Raw genomic sequence first — 20,948 nt, 5'->3', positions numbered from 1 at the left:
TTATGTGGTATGTTGACAAGGCAGGAAACCAAATGAGCCATTAGCAAAGATGAGAACAGATTGATAACCCAAGTTGCATCGACCAATCACAGCAGTCTGTCTGGATAACTTGATCCCAGCTAACCAATCAGAGCGCAGCAGGTTTGGGTGGGATGAGAGGAGCAATGTCACTGGCTAATCTGTCTTGGTACTGTCTGTTTCAGCCAATGAGAAGATCCAAGACATCAACCCCAAGCCCAAGAGCCAGTCCCAGATGGTAAGTCAACAGATAGATGTGAGAGGGGGGTTGGGATTTTATGACCAAGTCTGGCGTGCCTACACAAGTTCAAATACCCAGATAATTGACAGCCGTACAGACAGGCGTTGGCCTCAGGGGATTATTTTTCTCCCCGCAAAGATCCAACCAGGGCAAGTGACGCATACCTGTGCCCGACCCTGGTCCTCATCCCCAAACCTCCGCTAGATCTCGCTCAATGGGCAGTTTTACAGAGTGCAAATATTGCTGGTAAGTAACATAAGAGTTAAACATTTTATTGGGATGGGATGTGCCAAGCTTGCTGATTTTGGGAGGGACTAGTAGATGACATACTGAGGGGAATATTTTGACGTTTTTTTTTTCCGATATTGTGCTGTGGACATGGTACAGAGATGGGTAATCCACCCTTATCTACTTGTATGTCTTGGAAGAGGGGCTCCCCGTTTTTGCCTTATTTGTAGACGTTTCTGGCAGACCGCTTCTTTCCTGAATCCACCGCAGTCTGGAAGCTCTCAAACAGAAAGACAGCTTTATTTAAAGTTTATTTGGATTTGCTACAGCGCAGCCTGCGACCATTGCTAGGAAGTTTACCATTCCTGTGGCCACTTGACGGACCGGAATTAGGACAAGGTATTTCTGTGTTTAAACAAGGAACGCTGCTTTGCTTCCAATGTTGAAGAGGAGTGTTTCTTTGACACCTCCGTTTCCCAGACATAATTTGCTCTGTGTTTGGTTTGAAGTGCTGCAATTTCGGTTTATAATTGTGAGCAGGTGCTTTGGTAGCACTGGTGTATGTACCTCACCAGGGTCCCAGGATACAGGGAAATAGGCTCCTTCCCCCAACAGAAATAACTGTCACGTAAGGGATGCTCCTCACAGCAAGGGAAGACAAACACAAATATTTGCGGAGAAACTCATCATTTGCGGGGTGTTTTCCCAGTCAATCCAACCACGGCTTCCAATCCCCATGCCTCGAATGCCACCCCTTGCCATATATAGCTGGTGCCACACTTTAGGCCAGAGGGCATCACACAGGAGCTTTGTGTTAAAGATTTTCCATTATCTGAGATCTTTCAGGGCAAAAGGATTAGTTAATAGTCCTCATTTACTCGTAAAATATCAAGTGATGCCTGCTCGTTAAATTGTTTGATGGCTGTAAAAGTGCACGTGTGTATGATGAAGGAAATGGAAACCTCCCTATTCAAATTAGCGGAGCAGTAAGTCACAATCACCTGTCAGGGTATGGTACTTAAACATAAACCACAGCAGGAAATGATAGAAACCATTGTTACTCCGTGAAGGAGGTCAGGACCTCCGGACGGAGTGTTGTAATCGGCTGATTTTTCATGTTCGCAGTCAAAACACTGGGTTCTCTTTGTGTAATCGGCACGCAATTTTATACGCCGTCTGCGGGCATGCCCGTGTTGATGCACGAATGTGTATTTTTGCCGTTGCTGCTTTCGCGGTCAATGTAATATCGCAGACGCACCCCTACAATTACGAGGCGAATTGGAATGGTCCAGAAAAACGCGTTGTTTGGAATAGCAGTGGGGTTCAAAAAAGTTCATGCAGATACGGGGTGGTTTTTATAAGTGGTTCCAGATGTTTTTGCCCATGGTTAAGAGATGCCAAGTTTTTTGGAAGATGTTCGCAGCCAAAACGCATTCTTCCGTACGTCGCATTTCTGTGTAATTTCGCATGTGGTGTTGCATTATGTCCGGGATGATGCACGTCTTTTTATTTTTACCGTAGCTGTTTTGATATTGGAGTAAATGCTTATTTTCGAAACATCCCCATTTCTTTGAAATGGTTTCGTCCGTTTATGCAACTGTTACTGCGCTAATGACGACCAGTCGCGCTGTCCTGATACACCGCGAATGTGCGAGTGTTCCCTGTAGACAGTCCCGGGAGTCATTTTTTTGCACATTCCAGGAGCCAAACCAAAATACGTTCATGAACCGAGTCCAAAAAACCGAAACGTGAAAATCGGATGATCGGACCTGATGTACATTTCTCTTTCTATAGATTGTACACACAATACACACATCTTTAGATAATCTGGCCATGGCAGGTTAAAAAAAAGTAACCCTGAATCATACTAGATTAGCGTAAATGCATGTTAATGCGTTCAAAACAAGAAAAAAATTGTTTCCGGGTATTAATCTCTTGAATCACGGCGCTGAATATTGACGCAAAAATATTTCGGGCATCGCGCGCCCTTCCCGCGTCACGTGTAGGCATCTCGCATCTCTGATTGGTTGTTGCGTCTTAAGATGACTGAGCCGACGCGCGTTTAAACAATTTTTCTTTGTTCGATTTATCACACTTCACAGAGAATTGTCGCCAATGGCTACTTCTTTTTGTTGCAATATATAATACTTCACGGAGAATTGTCGCCTATGGCTTCTTGTTTATGGATTGATTTGGATGGCAAAAAGGCACAGAATTTCTCATACATTCTTTCGGCAGGCAGAGGCATACAAAAAGTGGAAAATTATCTTTTCAAACTTCTTTGTCACACTGAGTTATTACTAACATTAACTCATATTCACAAGAAACTTTTTGTGGAAATGTTGGGCTACAAACTTTAAGAACTAACTCATCTTCGAAGCATGAAAAAAGAGATGTCACACAAACTTTGAGCAGTAACATCGGCAATAAATAATGTTTATTACTGGGTGCTAACTTGAAAAATGATAGCCGTGTGATCAGACCGGCTTGACTGTCCACTTTGATATGTTTTATATTTAGGAGTGTTAGTATTTGAGGTTATGCTACAAGGACATATCAGTTTTATGACTGGGTCAAGAGTTATTTTATGCTACATGATAGAAAACTATGGCTTAAAAAGTTGAAGAAATGTGATAAAGGCTGTTGTTTTATGGCAGCTTTTCAGAATAGGTGGTGAGGCATTGTGGGTAAAAAATAAGACCACAGAACTTCTGTTGGATGGATGGATTAACCTTCTCCCTGCTGCCTAACCGTATAACCAAAAGAGAATTGGTAGCCTAATGGCTTCTTCGGTATGCCAAAGGTTAAGGTTGAGTTGTCTTGGTCAGAGTATGTCAAAGTATGACACTAGATCGAGCATCATGCTTTCATGATACTAGTAACCAGTTTTCCTCACTGCTTCCCCAAGGCAAAGCAGATAGACATGTGGATTATCGCTCTACAAATATTAATAGTTCCAAGAATGATATGAACTTGCCTTAGAATGTGAAATAGGCACTTGACATTACAGACTTAACTACCAGTTTTATCGTGGTGGTTCGTTAGTTGAAATATAAATATCAGGTTCCTGTGGTAAATAATACGAAACCGCCCTATCAGAGGCTTCCATCTCTCCTTTGACTTGACATATTGCTCTAGATCTTGACCTACAGAAATTATGGCCATTTCATCGTTGTCATGTGATTGAAAGGTACCCTGGATCAAATTTTGTTGGGATGTGATCATGGGCATACTGTGATGATGGGTAGACATCTAGAGCTGGCAACAGCCCTAGAAGGGGGGGGGGCGCTCGGAATTAGGATGTACTTCACACTTGCCGTCATCAATCATAACACTGCTGTGAGCAATGGAGGAGAAACGATGGAGAGATATATATTTGCAGGGCAGCCAAGAAATCACTACACTATCAGTCACCACCATCTTGTGGATAAGGGCAGCACTGTATGAGTTGGCAACCTTCAATTCTGTTGCCTTTGGCCTTTTGAAAGGGTGTGGTTGTCAGAAATACTGCTTGGGCTTGGAGAGGACATAAAGTCAGCAGAGCTGAGCCAAGTTTTGAGACAGACAGTCAGCCACATGCACTATGTTACTCCCCAAGCAGAGGTGCAATGAAAAAATTCTGTTCTTTACTCATATCTATTTATTTCGTCATAACGAAACCAGGCAGCCTATCAAACTTATAAAGTTTATTTCCAAATGGATCCAGTATATAGAGTAACGAGTGTATAAGAGACAAAGAAGGATGACATTCAGTAATACAAATAAGATTGATTAGGCCACAGCAAGTAAATTTTATGGATGACATCACTGCGCGCATTAATTTTTGCCTGATTTTGGAAAAAAAAACAAGAAATTTTGTTGCCTTCTGACAGTGGTCAATATGCCGAAAATGGGCAAAGATGTCTGTTGCCATGCCGGAAGGTGGATGGCAGATAACTATGAAGGGAGGAGACAAGAAAAGGCTCTGATTTAATGTTTTGTTTCTTACTTTGATGCAGAGATATGTGATGTTGGCTGTGTATATGTGATGTTCCCACTGAATCAAAACCATTTGTACAATGATTGAGTCAAAATTTAAAAATGTAGGAATCTTGTTTTTTTCGGCCCGCCTTGTTTTTTTTTCGCCCGCACGCATTAGATTTGGAATCTACGGAGGATGTCATCCATAAGATTTACTTGCTGTGGCCTTATGTTGAAACAATATCATTGTCCGTATAACTCAAAGTCTTTTGACTCTTAGAGATTTCCAGGTCAAAATCAAAGCTTAAAAGAAATCACAGACAAAGTTCTTAGGAACTCTACAAATTGTATATTGATGTTTTCTGTCTAATTAATTGCCTATCCTTGTCCTCTCTACAAGTGATTGACAGATGCTTCAGACTATGTTATAAAACAACATGGCCGCCCCATCTTCAGCTGACACTGGGGTGACCAGAGGAATGTTTTGTTGTTGTTTGAGGCCAGACAGTATTTTCAAAACAAAGAGGGACACCTGTTGGGAGTTAGACAGTTGATGAGCCCAGACCTGAGAGACAGCACACCCTGCCATGCCAAGAAAATAAACCATTGATCAGAGGCTGTCTTCAGTCTCTTCTAAACATACAAACCAGCCTGATTGGCCTCCTTGGGGCTGTTTCCTGTGTTGATTTTATGTTCTGCTGATACCCCAGAAAAAAGGACTTTAAAACCTTGTTTTTAGTATACTGAACTTGATTCTGAAGTTGATTCTGAGATTGGCAAAGAATATGCAATCTTTCTTTGCTTTATTTTGTGCCCAGATGTTAATTGCCCAATGAATTGGTATCAATTGTCATTATAGTAAGATATTACTTTTGCAATATTGATAGAATGATACCAAAACTTGACCATATTGCCATCATGAGCTTCAATCAAATTCTCATATTGTCTAATCATGCGTTATTGAAAAACCTGATTATTGATATAGATCTGATGAATTGGAGATATCAATAATGGAGTTATAATGTGAAACAGCTTGTTCAAAAGTATCTTGCAAGATGTGTGAGATAGAATTTGGCATGCAGTGATTACGTTGGTCTGGTAGAAGTTAACAGTGTCAGAAGAGTAACACCCGAAGAGAGAGTTAAATCATGAACACCTGTTAACCTGACGTGAAAAATTACATCTTAACTTAAGAACCAGAGCAGTTTATTTAAAGATGCTTAGGCCACACCAATTTAATTTCTTGGTTAACGGATTTTTCTAGAAAAGTAATGGAGCGGGCGGGCGAAAAAAATAAAAACAGGCCTAGGCATCCTATTATGGCCCAAAATGGTACGATAGGAGCCATAAAGTCGACACACCAGGCTGGTTCAAAATTTAAACAATAAATTTTGAACTTTTAATGATACCATTGCATTGAAAGATGGAACAACTGTAACAACTAGGATGTAAAGGACTGTTTCCAACTGTTCAGGGCAAAAGATGAGCATTTTACAGTTGATTCTGAATTTTTATTTTTATTTGCAAATCAGAAAAAAATGAAGCGGCGAATCCGTTAACCAAGAAATTAAATTGATGTGGCCTTATCTCAGCATTATATATCGTCTTTTAAGGTAAAGTAAGATTTAAAGTGAGTAAGGTAAGATTAACATTCCTTTTCTGTTTGACCATGACGTCGTAAACACAAAAGGTTCGCACAAGCGTCAATCATTGTGTTATGAGTCAAGTGTGTTAGATTAAGATGGCAGACAGCAAATTTAGGAAGATTGAAGATATGAGAGCTTTGAAGTGATAGGCTACTGCTGGGAGATGAGCAGAAGATACTGTTGGAAGAAAAGGGAAGGTCACTTGTTGAAGGTAAGAACCTTTCAGTCTAGCCCATACTAAGCCCAAGACATGTACTTTGTTACAACTTGTTCAAGAAAGAATGAGAGAAAGGAGTAACCTTTTAAACTTGTAGGTTCAGTTGACAGATCTTTTCATTGGAGATATGAAAAAAGAACAAATTTTACTACAACAAAAGGTATGACGAAGTTGGTTCCAATTCATTTTGGTGCTGTAGCATCATGATATCTTAATCAATTGTTTCAGGAAGAAATGTTTGTTTCTACTTTATGTTGGAATTCTGAAAACTCCTAAAACATACCTGCTAGTGGTTTATAGAATCTGTTATAGGATTTTAATAGCTTCGTAGCCAACAAGGGGTCCCGCAACTCAAATCACAATCACCTGGTGAGGCCTGGCACAACTTTAACATTTCACTGTTTCCAATTTAGGAGAATGATATTTTACATGACAGATGTAGAGCCTGTGCAGCCCAACATACTCAATCAAGTCCTGGACACATGTATCTGATGTTGGCTCTATTTTGATCAACTCTTAATCTGATTAGTGCTAATTCAGCTCTAACCAAGTAAAGTTCCTGAGAGGATTCTCTGGGTGATTGCTTGGAGTAATTTTCTGGATAAGGCAGACCAGAGGGGAGGCTGGGGTTGAGCTAATGAATTAAGAGGTAATTACATTATATTCCCAGGTGGTAGGAATTAGAATAGAATTTCAGGCAGCAGTGTTGGATTGTGGGTAACAGATGTAGCAGTTTTTGGCTGACATGGCTGAAGGGAGGCCAGCAGGGTGAGGACTGAATACACTTCACTTCACAAGGTAATGTGGTCAGTGTCATATTGGGGGTCTTTGGGGTTTGAATGGGCTAGACTACATGTTGATATAGGTTTATACTGAACTAAATTTTGTGATGTTTGCGAGTTGGTTTCTTGTTATGAAGAGATGGCAGTGTCAAATGTGTTTTTTTTTGTTCAGTTGTTGGATGGAAAGGAGGTAACAAATAAGTTGTGTGTTTTGCCTTTTATTTTTGAAAGGTAGAAACATGCACATTTGGTCATATGCAACAGAGTCATTTAATGTTTCTAGCTGAGCGATGCTTTTGCAGCATCACCCTGTGGCTTTAAAACTAAATGACTTCTTGAAGATTTGTGTATAACGATATGATTGCCAATTTCAGCAAAAAGTCATAAAATTGAAATGACATTCTTCTTAACCATTGGTAGAAAGAAGACATATCAGAATTTTGTTTTTATTTGGAAACTTTTCTGAAAATTCACACGTATGCAAAAAATCAATAGAAAATCCTGTTTAACACAGATTTTCTGTTTTTGACAGATTTTATAAATTATAGTACATGTATGTGGGATATTTCTTTTGTTTTTGTTTTTTGGGGGAGGGTAGAAGGCATGGTGAGGGCCACAGAAATCAGACTTGTATGGCCCGTCCTTGTGTACAAAGTCAAAGGTTTCCAACTGGTATTAATAGCTTCCTGACTATCTTTAGACTGATCTGGGGTCATCTGGGTTATCAGGGTGCCTCTGTTACTGCAGCAATCTGACCCTCACAGTCATGACTGCTGTCCACTTCTGACAGCCAGGGACTGTCCATGTTATATGTGTGTGGATAGGGACAGGTTCTACAATATGAAACGTCTGACCGTTTCCAAAATCATCCAGTTGCAGTTGCTTGAATAACTGATTTTGGGCATATCTTATTACCTGGATATCTAACCTTCACCAGTCTACAATACAAGGAAGGTCTGTCTAAAGGCGCAAGGCTTCACAATTCTAGGAAAGTCCAGGGACATGTTCCCCCAGAAACTTTAAAGAAAGATTTTGAAATCTTGACCCCCTGAAATGCTATTTCTTGCATTTTGATTGGCAAATTTTGCTGGTAGACTAAGCTTTAAGTTGAATGAAATCTTTTTCTAATAATTCTATATCTTTACATGCCAATTTTTTTCGTCAAAAATGACAGATTGGGCAAAATTTGAAATCTTGATCAGCTAGCGAAATCTCTTTCAAACGACAGAAAGACAGACGCTGACTAGAATATGGCATCAAGGCATTATTTAGACAAAATGGTGCCTCTGCAGTTATGATTTTTAACACTTAATTCCCCAAACACAAAGTTGGTTGATCCCCGAGTCATTGATTTGTTCCTCTCTCACCACAAATTGGGATGACTCCAGGTGATCTCATGGGGGTGACCAGACAGTCTTGTCTCATTATTTTTCCTGGCTGAGCATAATTGGAAGTAAGTGATCTAGGGTCCCATGTGGAAGCCATCTTTGATTGCAAGATTAGCGTTTCCCTTGAAAACCTGCAGACAATACATTCCTTTAGTTCAAGTTCGCGGCAAAAGGCAGGAATTCGCTGTTGACAGTTACGTTATGCAGTGGTGAAAACCATGAAAGTCAAGTTTGAGGTGTGCCGGCTGGAAATCAGCCACACATGCACTGATTGGTCAGGATAGGTCACATGACTGAGGAAAGGTCATGTGACTTTCAAGGCAAAATTACTTGTTGATTGTAGATTTCCCTACCCACATGACCCAAGGAAAAAGCAATGTTTATAATCATTTACAATTAGTTCCAAGATGTGTCATCCAAAGGAAAACTGTAATGTCATGTGCTTAAATTGTTTTCAGTAAAAAACTTATACCATTCCAAGAAGCTTCAGCGGAAGCCAAAACTGAGTACTTTCCCATAAGATAGTGTTACAGTCCAAATGACAATGTCTAGATAAATAGCATGCCATCTTTGTTGAAGAGTCTAACCTGGTAAGGTTAGCTAATAGCACAAGGAGTCAATATAGACACATTGTGATTGTGTTTTTTGTAGTATTTCCAAATTTGATATGAAGTTAGGTTTTGAAATTTTTTACTGCCACAAGTCTTAGACCCGGTTTACACGACGACAAAAACCTGGCGTACGATAATGGCGTACGCACGCGATCGTACGTCCGTTTCGGTTTACACGGAGCGGGACGGACAGCGCCGGGACTCCCGCAGCGCTCCACACTATTGTGACCCCATTTGACCCGCCGCGAGCTTTGACATAGCGCTATTTTCAAAATGGCGGGAGAACAGGCTCTTTTTCTGTTTTTCATGCGTCAGATGTTGCTATTCTTCTTTTCGCGGATGTACTTGCGTCGCCGGGCATTGCGTAGAAGAAGGGTTGGACGTCGCAGGGAGCGGTACCATGAGATCCAACGGGCAGCAATTTTTGCAGTCATTGCAATCATTCAAGCTCAAGGCGGGATCGATCGGTCAGTGTGGGAACGTGACAGTTAGAGCTATTGCGCACTTCTGCCATGGTCAGTTGCGGCAGTCGCGAGCAAACAGGCTCAGCAAAACAACAAACAAATCAAATACGATAAAAAAACAAAAGGAAAACCGAAACGGATCAGAGAAAACAGAGTAAAGATCAGTAACACGGCGTGGGTTTTCACAGGCGCGAGAAGAACTTCAAGAAGAATGGAATTTGCATATGACCCCTGACCTCCTGCAACAGGGAAGTGCTTGCGAACGCCGTTCGTACGATCAGTCGCGTTTACACGAGGCGGGAAGGCATCCTGACTCCCCGCTGGGCGATCGTACACGATCGTACGCCTGCCTTCGAGGTGGCGTACGCAAATTTCGTACGATAGGTGCGTACGATAGGTGGGGCCGGTTTACACGCTGGAAAAAATGGTCGTACGCAATTGTCGTACGATCGCGTGCGTACGCCATTATCGTACGCCAGGTTTTTGTCGTCGTGTAAACCGGGTCTTAGTTCCACAAACATTTTGCCCCCAAGTTTTATTAGTGTGGAGCTTTGTATATGCTTCAGTATTCCATCAGTAATTTCTTTATCTTGAATTACCCTGTTTAAAGAAGTGATGGTTTGGCTGAAAAGGTGCAGCTCATCTTTATGAGGAAGTTTCAGTTCATTTATACAGTTGTATTTCAACTTTAGAAATGAAAATTGTTTGTACATCTGAAACGTTGCGCTAGATAATGCTAGATAACGCTAGATAGCCGTTAGGATTTGGCCAGCCAGAGATTAGATTCTCGTGGGACTTCGTTTCTGTAATTAGAGATTAATACTGTTATATCTTGTAAGATGGCCCTAAGACTGTACTCCAGCCTGTAGGTTGTAACTAACAGGTGTAAGAGACAGGTCCCAGATGTCCAGAGGGCTTGTTGGTCGCCTGCTGAGCTACAGATAAGCCAAGTCCACAGAAATCGCAACAGGGACCAAACAAGGCAATGATAAGTGGTGGTGAGGATCTGCCATGTGTTCTGTGAGGTTTACACTACACATCTGCCCCACCATCTAAACCTGCTCTTCACTGGGTAGTTGACACTGACTGGGCCCAGCTTGCAATTGGGTGGGGGAGACCGTTCTTCTGTTGCAGTGAACATTGTCATGGCTTACAGCACATATATGTATACCCAACTTCTTTTTTTTTTTCAAAAGAATATCGTACAACTTTTTAAAGAAAAAATAGGCTTTCTAAGCAAAATGATGATTATGCTTATTTAGAAAACTGCAAAATTAGCAGTCATAGCTGGTCTACTTCTTTTTGTGCCTAATTTTATTCCACAGTTTTGTGGTATTACTCCTCGGTAAAATTTTTCTATGCTTGTCTGATGTTGTATACTTTTTGAAGAATGTACGTGGATAAGTAGTAAAGCTGGGAAACATTTGGCCAGCTGGTTGTGGCTGCTGTAAGAATGCAAAGGCATTTCATCCTCAATTCCTTAGGACCAGAAAAAAAATTATGAGAATGTGAGACAACCTTTGTCAAAAACTAGAGTTCCACGATCTCATACCTTCGCCAAATGATGTTAGCCTTTATGACTAAGAAATTATAGATTAAAATCCCCCTAATTGTGCAAATAGGATCCTATATCGCATCAATTATATCTGTTGATCATATTCTACACCAGAAGACAGTCTTATCTTATCAATGCATGCCATTATAGCATGTCCTCATAAATCATGCAAATGAGGTCCTTATTTGAATAAGTTATGTTTTATTATGTTCACCTTCACATAACTTTCAAATATCCCAAGTATGAAATTCCTCACATTACCGAATATGTAATTCTAACATTTTCTCATTAATTATGCAAATTAAGTCTTTATTTGCATAATCGATATCTGCCTGTATTTCTGCCGTTCTGAATTACATATGTCACAAGCTTGAATAGTCCTATCATGGAATGCAGCTGATTTATAGAATTTCCTCATTAATGATGCAAATTACATTAATATTTGCATAATTGTAATATCATTATGTCAAGCATCACTTCAGCTACCTGCATGCCAAAAATCACGACGATCCATTAATGGGTTCTTGAATTATCCGCCTTTAAACATTTTAAAACTAATGCCCCTGCAGTTCCAGAGCAAGCCGCTAGGGGGCCCAAACTCACGTCACTTGTTCCCCAGCACAAGAGCTACCTACCATCTAAATTTCGTCAGCCTAGCATGTCTACATCACGAGATATCAAAACCGGAAGTTCAGCTGCAGTACCATAAGAAGCCGCTAGGGGGCCCAAAATCTAATCAGTTCCACGTCTCATCAAGACCTACACACCTACCAAATATCAAGACAATCCATCCAGGCGTTCTTGAGTTATCGTGCTCACACACACACACACACACACACACACACACACAGACACACGAACGCCTCTGAAAACATAACCTTCTTGGCGAAGGTAATCACACCTTTTATAGTCTGAGTTGGATTGAAAATGATAGTGAAAAAACTTTGGCATGAAACCTTCGTCATCGATAGAGTAGTAATGGTAGAAAGGTTCTTAGTACAAACATAGAATATAGTTCTTGAATTCTTATAGATCTCCAACCCCTGTATTGCAAAAATGGTAGGTTCCAGACCTAGAAATGACATGTTGTCGCTGAAAGGAAGATGTCTCTTTACATACTTTACTCAAGTGGCAGACCTAAGTGTGTTTGCTTAGCAAAAAGGATCTAACCTTCTTCTGTGTCTGACCCCTCTAAACCAATTGTCCTGCCAATCGGCACACATGCACCGCAAATACAACTTGACAGTGATAGAACACAGCCTTCCCACAATGCCTTGCTGTCAGGCGGCTGAAATTTCACATTTGCTGGCAAGTAGTGTGCCATGTGTGCTTAAAGAATTAGCGGTGGCCTTGTGCCGACACTAGAGCGCTAGTCTTCTATTTCCTTAGAGGAAGGGAAAACTGGGACTTGAGGCTTGTGCCGTTTGACTTTTTGGACAGGTAAGTCAATCCTTTTTTCCTTTTCCTTGCCAATTCTTAACTTCAGAGATACAAGTTGTTACAGTAGGCTAGGGGAGTTTGCTTGTCTGATGTTTCTTGGAATAGAAGTGTCATTGAAATGATTTAAGTACCTAATTTTGGTGGTATATCAGGTGTAACAGTCTTTCTCTGGGAATATTGGGTGAACATTCTTTTCGTTTCAAACTTTGCAATATTTGAAAGCCCAAGTCAAAAGTTTGCTGTAGTGTACATGTATGTGCATGCATTATTTCTAGAACCCTTTTGATTTGAAATTGGTGGTGGTGACTTCAAATTACAAAACTCAGGAAGATAAAAGACTATCAGAGAAAAGAAAGACTGCTTCAGCTTAGCTGTATGGTGGACTTAGGCAAAATTCCATTGTGTTGAGGTACTAGTGTAGTTCATGGTTAAGGAGTTTTGCCTGTGTTTTGTCACACTTTTAAGTTGGCAATGATGTAATGCAAAAGTTCTTCCACAATGTATTACTACAATTCTGTGTTCAGGAAACCCTGTGATTTAATCAATGTGAGCAACCAAAACATTTTTTTCATGTTGGTAATAGAAGAAAGCATCAATACCCTTGTGTATGTAATATAATGCTGTGTTGTTGATATAGAATCACAATTGCTGGCTACGCTAACATTGTTCCATATTAACTTTATCATGGGTTGCTGGTATATTTATACCTTATATACAGTAGTCTATTGGTAAAGCAATCCACACAGAATTATGAGGTCAGAGGATTAGTTCTAGCTTTACTGAATTTGCATGCTAATGTTAGTGATTTTAGTCCTTTGGGGCAAACACTGTAAGTCATTTAGACAAAAGTTTTTGAAAAGTAGAATTTCTTCAGTGTGCAGTATAGCAGGTTAGTTTACGTTCGGTCCCACAGTCGCTACCTACTACCGTTTTTGGTTGGTCGGTAGTTCCCGGTTCATTGGTAGCGACTGTGGGAGCGTACGTAAACTAACCAGGATGGTACCCAGGCTCTGTGCATTGCTCATAAACTATCAGTTTTCTATTTGCAATGTAAAGAAGAAGTATCTGGTACAGCTCACGTAAAACTGACTTACTGGCCATGTGGCACTTTACCAGTTATGCAATTAGGAGTCAGTAAGGTTAGTTTGCTTGAGTCAGTGCAGGTTGGCACCACATGTCCTGTGTGCTTTGTACCACTCAACAGTGCAGAGTATCTGTCACAAAGTACTACTAGTATTAAACTCTGCTGAAACATGCTGTGCACGGGAGCTACAGCTGGTAGAATTCCTCAGGTTCAACTGTGTGGATTAAATACAGGAGGGCCTGCATGCCCTTTTTCGTAAGGCGTAATCAGGCCTTTTTAGCCTACGTAATCCGTAGGCAGCCTTCACAAAAATCAACGTAATTCGTAATAGTACATCAGCCACTAAGCGTAAAGTTGTAATCAGCTCTGAGACTTTAACGTAATTCATAGTCGGCGGCGAAAATTTTGCTTAATTCATAATCACTACCCCCCCATGCAGGCCCTCATGCAGGGTCTGCAAGCATGCGTTTCGGAAAAGGGAAGGTGACTCCGTCAAGCGTAGATCAAGTTCAGGATTTACTGGAGACCTTCCAAAAGCTTTGAGCAGACAACCTTGACAAGTTAAGGACTAGTTAAGGACTACTAATCCCAAATCGGTGATCAGTTACATTCTGGGAGGGGTATTTAACACTTTCTGTGACCCATGTCTCCTAGAAATCATAAGCATTGGTCTATAACTTATGACAAATTTTAAGAAAATAACTAAATGTCAGCTTATTTAGTTGATGTGAAACTTTGCCTTGCATTGAGGTACAATTTTAACAAAAAGTTGATAAAGTTTTGTCCAAATAACCTGTTCCTTTGCAGACCTATCGTGACTAATGTTCGTGTAACTTGTGACACTGTGATAGCTCAGCTCTACAGCCCTTCAGTAATGTGTATACATAGCGTTACAACTTACATGCCAACTGTTCAAGTGTCGTAGAATGACGTCTTTTAAGACCAGCAAATCTGGCAAATATTGGACAGAACAGCACGACATTGACACATGGTAGAAAGCTGTTAGAACCTCGTAGTTTAGGTATACAGGCCTTGAAGATCAAGGTTCATGTATGTTTTTCAAGAAGGGTTCTAGAAAACAAATAACTAAGAGATTAAGTGTGCTAATTGACATGTTTCACCATTGAAAAAAAGCCATCGATTGTTTGGTTTCCCTACCAAGGCCCCCCTAGCAGCCTCCTTTGAAACTGCAGCTTCCTTCTCTTACCAATAATCACAAGCATGTAAAAATCCTGTGGGAGAAACTAAGCATCCTTACCAGAGTTTTGAGCTCTCCAATTTCTGCTAAGACCTTGATGGATTCTGTCCAAAATATAACAGTACAGTGACTACAGTCAGATGTCAAGGACTGAGTGCTTAAACTCCTGACATTACGTCTGCTAGTACCTAATTCCTCATGACGCACTGTCCATACATGTCAACAAGAGACAGCACAGTCCACGTTCTAACCTTCAAGTTCAGGTGACCTTGAAAGTCGATCCTGCAGGAGTTTGCGCGACCTTGGCCGAGAAGCGCCTTTGTGTATGTTTGTCCCTAAGATAAAGCCGTTAAACGTAAACTTGGAGTTGTATGACCTGATAGTTGTGATAACCTTGACTGCTCTCTTGTGTTGGTAAAGGTGTAAAGTTAACAGTCAACGGTGTTAGTTGTAAGCTTTGTGAGGAAGGGCAGGTGAAGTATTTGTATACACAGATTTGATAGATTGTTTACACTTAAAAAAGCATGTAAGTGTCTGTGAAAAATATCTAATAAATAGCAAGCTGTTCAAATTTTCAATGTGGTATATGAAGAAATATGTCAAAGCTATTGAGACAAACCATCATTGTTAGTTAGTCGTAAGATCTTCTAAAGAAGAAATTGGAATTGTATTACACAATAATGGTAGTTTTGTCTGTCTGTAATGTTGTGACCTTCATGGTCTAAAAGGTTGACTGTAAATAATTACTAAACATTAGTACTAATTGGTTTTAATTGAGATAGACAAAACAATGTTTTCTAATGGTTTTCTCATAATTTAGGGATGACATATTGTCTGATATGTACTTCATTTCTTGTTACGAGAAAACATAAGTGTTTTCATATGCTCTACTTCTGCAGTTCGGAAGAAAGGTGCAAGGAGGACTGCATTCTTATTGAAAAATTCTTGGATTGAATTTAAATCTCTTCCAGCATTTAACTGTAAATACAACCAGTATGACTGATTGACTCTCAAAATTAGCCATTATGAAGCTTTATTCTGTATGGTGGAAGTAGACAAAATAAACCAAGAATTGATGATGAAAAATCAGCTCCTTTGATGAATGGAAAAGTTTCTTCTCCTTAGGCCACACCAATTTAATTTGTTGGTTCTCGGATTCGCCTCTTCGTTTTTTTCTGATTTGCAAAAAAAATTGATTCTGGTCCTGAATCAACTGAAAAATGCTCATGTTTTGCCCCCAACAATTGAGGAAAGTCCTTTTCTTCCTAGTTGTTACAGTTTTCCCATCTATCATTGCAGTGGTTTGATTAAAAGTTCAAAATTCAATGTTTAAATTTTAAGCCAGCCTTTTGTGTTGACTTCATGGCTCATTTTGTAGCATTTAAGCCTATAATAGGATGCCTAGACCTGTTTTTATTTTTATTTTTTTTCGCCCTGTCGCTTCATATTTTTTCTGAAAAAAATCCGAGAACCAACAAATTAAATTGGTGTGGCCTTATAACCTTGACAATCAACTGACTTGCCCCAATGTCTTGTCTGTATTCTTTCTGAGTATACTAGAGAACATGGATCTGTCAGGGTCAGTCCAAATGTCAGTGTTGTTACTTCCTATGACTTACATGAGGTGAGTTCCTTACCATGGAGTGTGTGAGGTCGCGCAGTCCTACCCAAGGGACCGTGTTTTCCTTGGCCAAGGAGATATTTTGAGGGCCTGCGGTAATTACATTAGGGGAACTGATATCCGTGATATCCCAGGAATTTCCAATACAACCAGAGCAGGGCGAATATCTGCCGCCCTGTGTACATAGTGAACAAGGTGAGCTTAAATCACTTCTTATCGTCTTCTTGTCAGGGAGAGCACAAAAAGAGAACATAACCTTGTTGTTGAGCTCTAAGGTAAGACTAAGGGTGTTGTATTGTGTGTAGATAATCTTTTGTGTAGGAATGTGTTGAACTCTCTTAGAATATAAAGCATATATACTAGTAATTGAGGGCCTGCAAGCCCTTATTCGTAAGGCGTAATCAGGCCGTTTTAGACTTTGTAATTCGTAGGAAGCCTCCGCAAAAATCAACGTAATTTGTAATTGGACATTAGCCGCAAATCGTAAAGTCGTAATCAGCTCTGAGACTTTAACGTAATTCGTAATAGGCAGCGAAAATTTTGCGTAATTCGTAATCACTACACCCCCTTGCAGACCCTCAGAACTGAATCCTAAAACTGTATCTTCTGTAGAACTGTTTGAGGAAAAGTTGAACAGACTTCAGGGAATGAAAAGAATCCGTACATGTGTTTAGGTTGCTTTAGGAAAGTGGGGTTACATGTAAACAAGAGCTGTTTGTAATTGCTGATAAATTTTACCTTCCATGTTTGGGTTAAACAGGATTATCTCTGGATTGTAGAGGATTATAGAACAGCACAGCTCAGATTTCAATCGAAGTTTTTCCTTCTCTTATCTCTAATTTTATTAATTTCGTTCGCTCCAGCATTTTAAATACGGACCACATATAACAAGGTAGACAAAATGGAAACTGTAAAACATATTTATAGGCCGTTGACATGTCATGTATGTGAGCTCATGTTGTTACCATGGCAATGGCCTGAGCAATAAAATGTAGGAATTTTCCGCCAACATCAAGTCTAGTGTGTACAGCTTGAAAGTCTTGATTTTATGATGTAGATATAAAGGGTAACTTATTAAAACATTCACTTATGTGAGCAGCTTGATATTGTCCTGAGGAAGTTACAAAAATAATATCCCCAGTCCTATAGCTATAATTAAAAAAAAAGTTGTCAACATTCATGATTTAGGCTAGCAGTAGAAATCTTATGGAAAGAAGTTTAGAGTTTTTGTTGCAAATACATTGTACTTGTGAGTGTGCATATGTTGCCGGAAAGTATGTATAAAATTATTGCAAAGTTACAGAAGGAACAGTTCTTGTTATTAGTCAAGGTTTAACTTAAGTTATTTTCACTTTACTTTTGCAGAAAATTTCAGGTTAATTGTCTGAGGGATATTGAAATTGAGGGGGTGCAGACAAAAATGTGGAAACGAAAAAAGTCTTTGAAGTTTGTGGTCTTCAAAGGTTATCGAAAAGTCAACTGGAACATTTTGACCCTTGAGAATTTGTGACAAGGGAGAAGGGGGTGTAGTTAGGTCAACCCGACTTTGTCCTTTAAGGCCACACCAATTTAATTTGTTGGTTTGCGAATTTTTCCATAAAAAATATGAAGTGACAGGGCAAAAAAAATAAAATAAAAACAGGTCTAGGCATCCTATTAATTTATAGCTCCAAATGCTTTTGATAGGAGCCATGAAGTCAACACAAATTTTTGAACTTTATCAAACTGAATCAAACCACTGCATTGATAGATGGAAAAACTGTAACATCTAGGAAGAAAATGACTTTCCTCAACTGTTGGGGGCAAAATATGAGCAGTTTTTAGTTGATTCAGAAACAGAATAATTTTTTTTTTTTTTGCAAATCAGAAAAAAATGTAGAATGCGAATCTTATTATTACAACCAACAAATTAAATTGGTGTGGCCTAACCCCAAAAGATGTTTCCCTGCTGTGTGGGAGGTGGGACCTGTCCTGCTACCTTACACCAGGGCGTGCTGCTTCACTAGCCTGGCTGGTCAGGGTTAGGACTGGAGGCTGGAAAGGGCAGGGGTGAGGCTGCTCTGGGGTTTTATCTTGTCTAGCGTGTGCGGCCTGGGAGATAGAGGAATGTCCGCAGGGCCCAGTGTACACAGGAACATGCCCTCTGTCCTTCATCTGTACTTGTCCAAACCAACCCCAATCTTCTCGCTAAATCTACAGGGGAAAGACGGCAGTTTTGTAGGCAGTTTGTAAGGTAGGTTGGTACGTTTTAGATATATACTATAAGTATAACAGTGACTGCTGACATGAATGTTGTTGTTGTAGAAAACTGCTGTATCGAAGAGGAATTTTTGACTCTCGCTGTTGTTTAACTGGGATACAAAAAGGGCAAGTTAATTCGCCAGGTCAGTTGACATCCACGGTAAACAGGCCGCCATCTGTTTGTATGGACATGAGCACTAATGGGTGACACTTCATTTTGGGATATAATCTTCACACTGTGACCTACACAGATTGTTTATTTCTCTTGGGTGAAGAGCTTTTCTGCATTTATAAACCAGTCACCCTTTCTGCCCTAATTAGCTAAAAGTGAAAACCGTAGTGACAGTGTTTTTCCTCAGTTTGTTATTATGTCTTGACAAGTGAAATGACTCTCGATGTTCAGTTTATGATGGGTTTTAGTGACTGAAGAAGGTTTGTTAGAAGTTAGAATCCCAGATGACAGGTTGTGGTTTTGATGTACTTTGCCTGTGAGGCTGATGAGGTGTTTATGTTGAAAGTAGAGCCTGCCAAGTGGGACCACTTATGTGAGACTGGGTCAAACATGAGGCCTGGGTTGGCTGGGGAGCAGAGTTTAGGTGAGAAGTCAAGGAAAGCCTTCATCTTTGCTCTGTAGAGTGAAGGGCAATGTCAGCCATCATGGTCTGAGTGGAAGAAGAGACCTGCACTCAACATAAGTAGTGGCACAGCTACCGGTAATTGTTCTGTACAGCATAAGATGCTTTCAGTTATAATTCCCAGCAAAATTACTCTATACGAAGGGTTTTAATATATTTGTTGTTTCGTTGAATTTGTAAAGAGAGTGACAACAGCTTGTGAGTTTTGCAAAGGCTTTGCCTCTCAAAAGAAGTTTCCAATCTTTGAAGTAATCCCCCTACTGGCATCCTTTTAAACTGCAGATTTTACACATATATAAGTCAATGCTTTTTGTCTAATGTTTGGTCAAAGTGGCCAGCATTATGGTTTACATGAGAGTTAACCTTTGGTCTTCTGTGTCATGAGGTTGACTTCATAGTCAACTGTTGTAAACAATCTGTTCCATCTGAAAGAGTAAACATCAACAAGGTACCGGACAGGTCCCAACCATCGGGAACGGGTTTTCTGCGCGTGAAAAATTTGCGCGCGCGTGAAAAATTTGCGCGTGAAAAATTAAAGTCCTTTGAAAATGTCAGAAAATATGCAGTACCAAATTCTAATGCAGAAAAATGTTACCCTGTAACATGATTTTCCATCTACAACCTGAAATTTCGGTTTGAATTTTTAGGTCCCTTGGGAATAGGTTAATTTGCATATCTTCCAAGAAACATTAAAATTAAAAAATTACTTGAATTTGCCAGAAAAACATGGAACAGTTACTAATACAAGGTTTTGTATTGTTAAATTTAACAATTCCAGGCTTTTCTCCATTCTATAAGCTTGATTTGGCATTTTATGAAGCAGTTTCTTTCACGCGCAAATTTCAAACTTTTTTGCGCGTGAAAACTTAAACTTTGAAAATCACCTAAAAGTCACTGAAAAGTTTACAAAACAAGGCTATGTACTCTAGAATGTGATAATATGATACTCAATTCTATTTCATGACTTTTCATCTATATTTTTAAGTCCAAAACAGCAAAAAGTTTTTAAATCCCTTGGGAATCGGCTAATTTGCATATTTTCACGCGCAAATTTTTCACGCGCGCGCAAATTTTTCACGCGCACAAAACCCCATCTCCAACCATCTGTTGTGAGATTTATGAGAAATTTCCTGATACCTACTGTGTTGGATTGTGATCTTTAATCTTGTTATCAGAGGTAAGGAGACATTATTTCTAAAATTCTGAAAGTTTCAAATGATTTTTAAAAAAAAAGGTGAGCCATTCAAGCCTTATAAGTTTTTTGACAACTCTTTGATCAGACTCATTCTTTCTCCTACTCTTCAAGCAGAGTTAGATGGGGGGAGATCCTCTATATGCCCATGTTGGGGGTAGCGACAAATATAAAATGGGACATGTATGAAAAGGTAACGATCTTTCCCCATCAACCTCTGCTTAGAGATTATTTTTCTCCAACATTTTGATGATTATCAATATCAATTAAAATTGAGAACTTTCTCCCAGCATTTTCAACATGATTGATTACTGAGCCAATAGAAACTTCTAACCAAGATTTCTTGAAACCTCCCTCAAAGATATTATGACAGCTGAAGAAAATTTTCTCAGACAACCTTGACATCTTTGGCAAGGACAGTTTTTCT

General features: G+C 39.7%; 1 protein-coding gene across 12 annotated transcripts in view; it reads left to right on the top strand.

The window, feature by feature from the left end:
• Positions 1 to 20,948, top strand: part of LOC109467408 (neuron navigator 2-like) — a 198,234-nt gene that overhangs the window by 84,518 nt on the left and 92,768 nt on the right. For 10 of the 12 annotated variants that reach the window (XM_019765353.1, XM_019765355.1, XM_019765349.1 and 7 more), the window contains exon 3: positions 204 to 256. The exons of 1 other annotated variant lie outside the window; for it this stretch is intronic. In XM_019765353.1, coding sequence (XP_019620912.1) covers positions 204 to 256 — 53 coding nt within the window. Of the gene's footprint in view, positions 1 to 203; positions 257 to 7,088; positions 7,109 to 20,948 lie in introns of those variants that run through there. One more of the 12 variants, XM_019765360.1, reaches the window with a different exon arrangement.

The sequence above is a fragment of the Branchiostoma belcheri genome, unplaced genomic scaffold, assembly GCF_001625305.1.
Source record: "Branchiostoma belcheri isolate BF01 breed outbred unplaced genomic scaffold, Haploidv18h27 scaffold18, whole genome shotgun sequence".
NCBI lineage: Eukaryota > Metazoa > Chordata > Leptocardii > Amphioxiformes > Branchiostomatidae > Branchiostoma > Branchiostoma belcheri.
The sequence above is the reverse complement of the archived record's forward strand: the minus strand, read 5'-3'. Positions and strand labels throughout refer to the sequence as shown.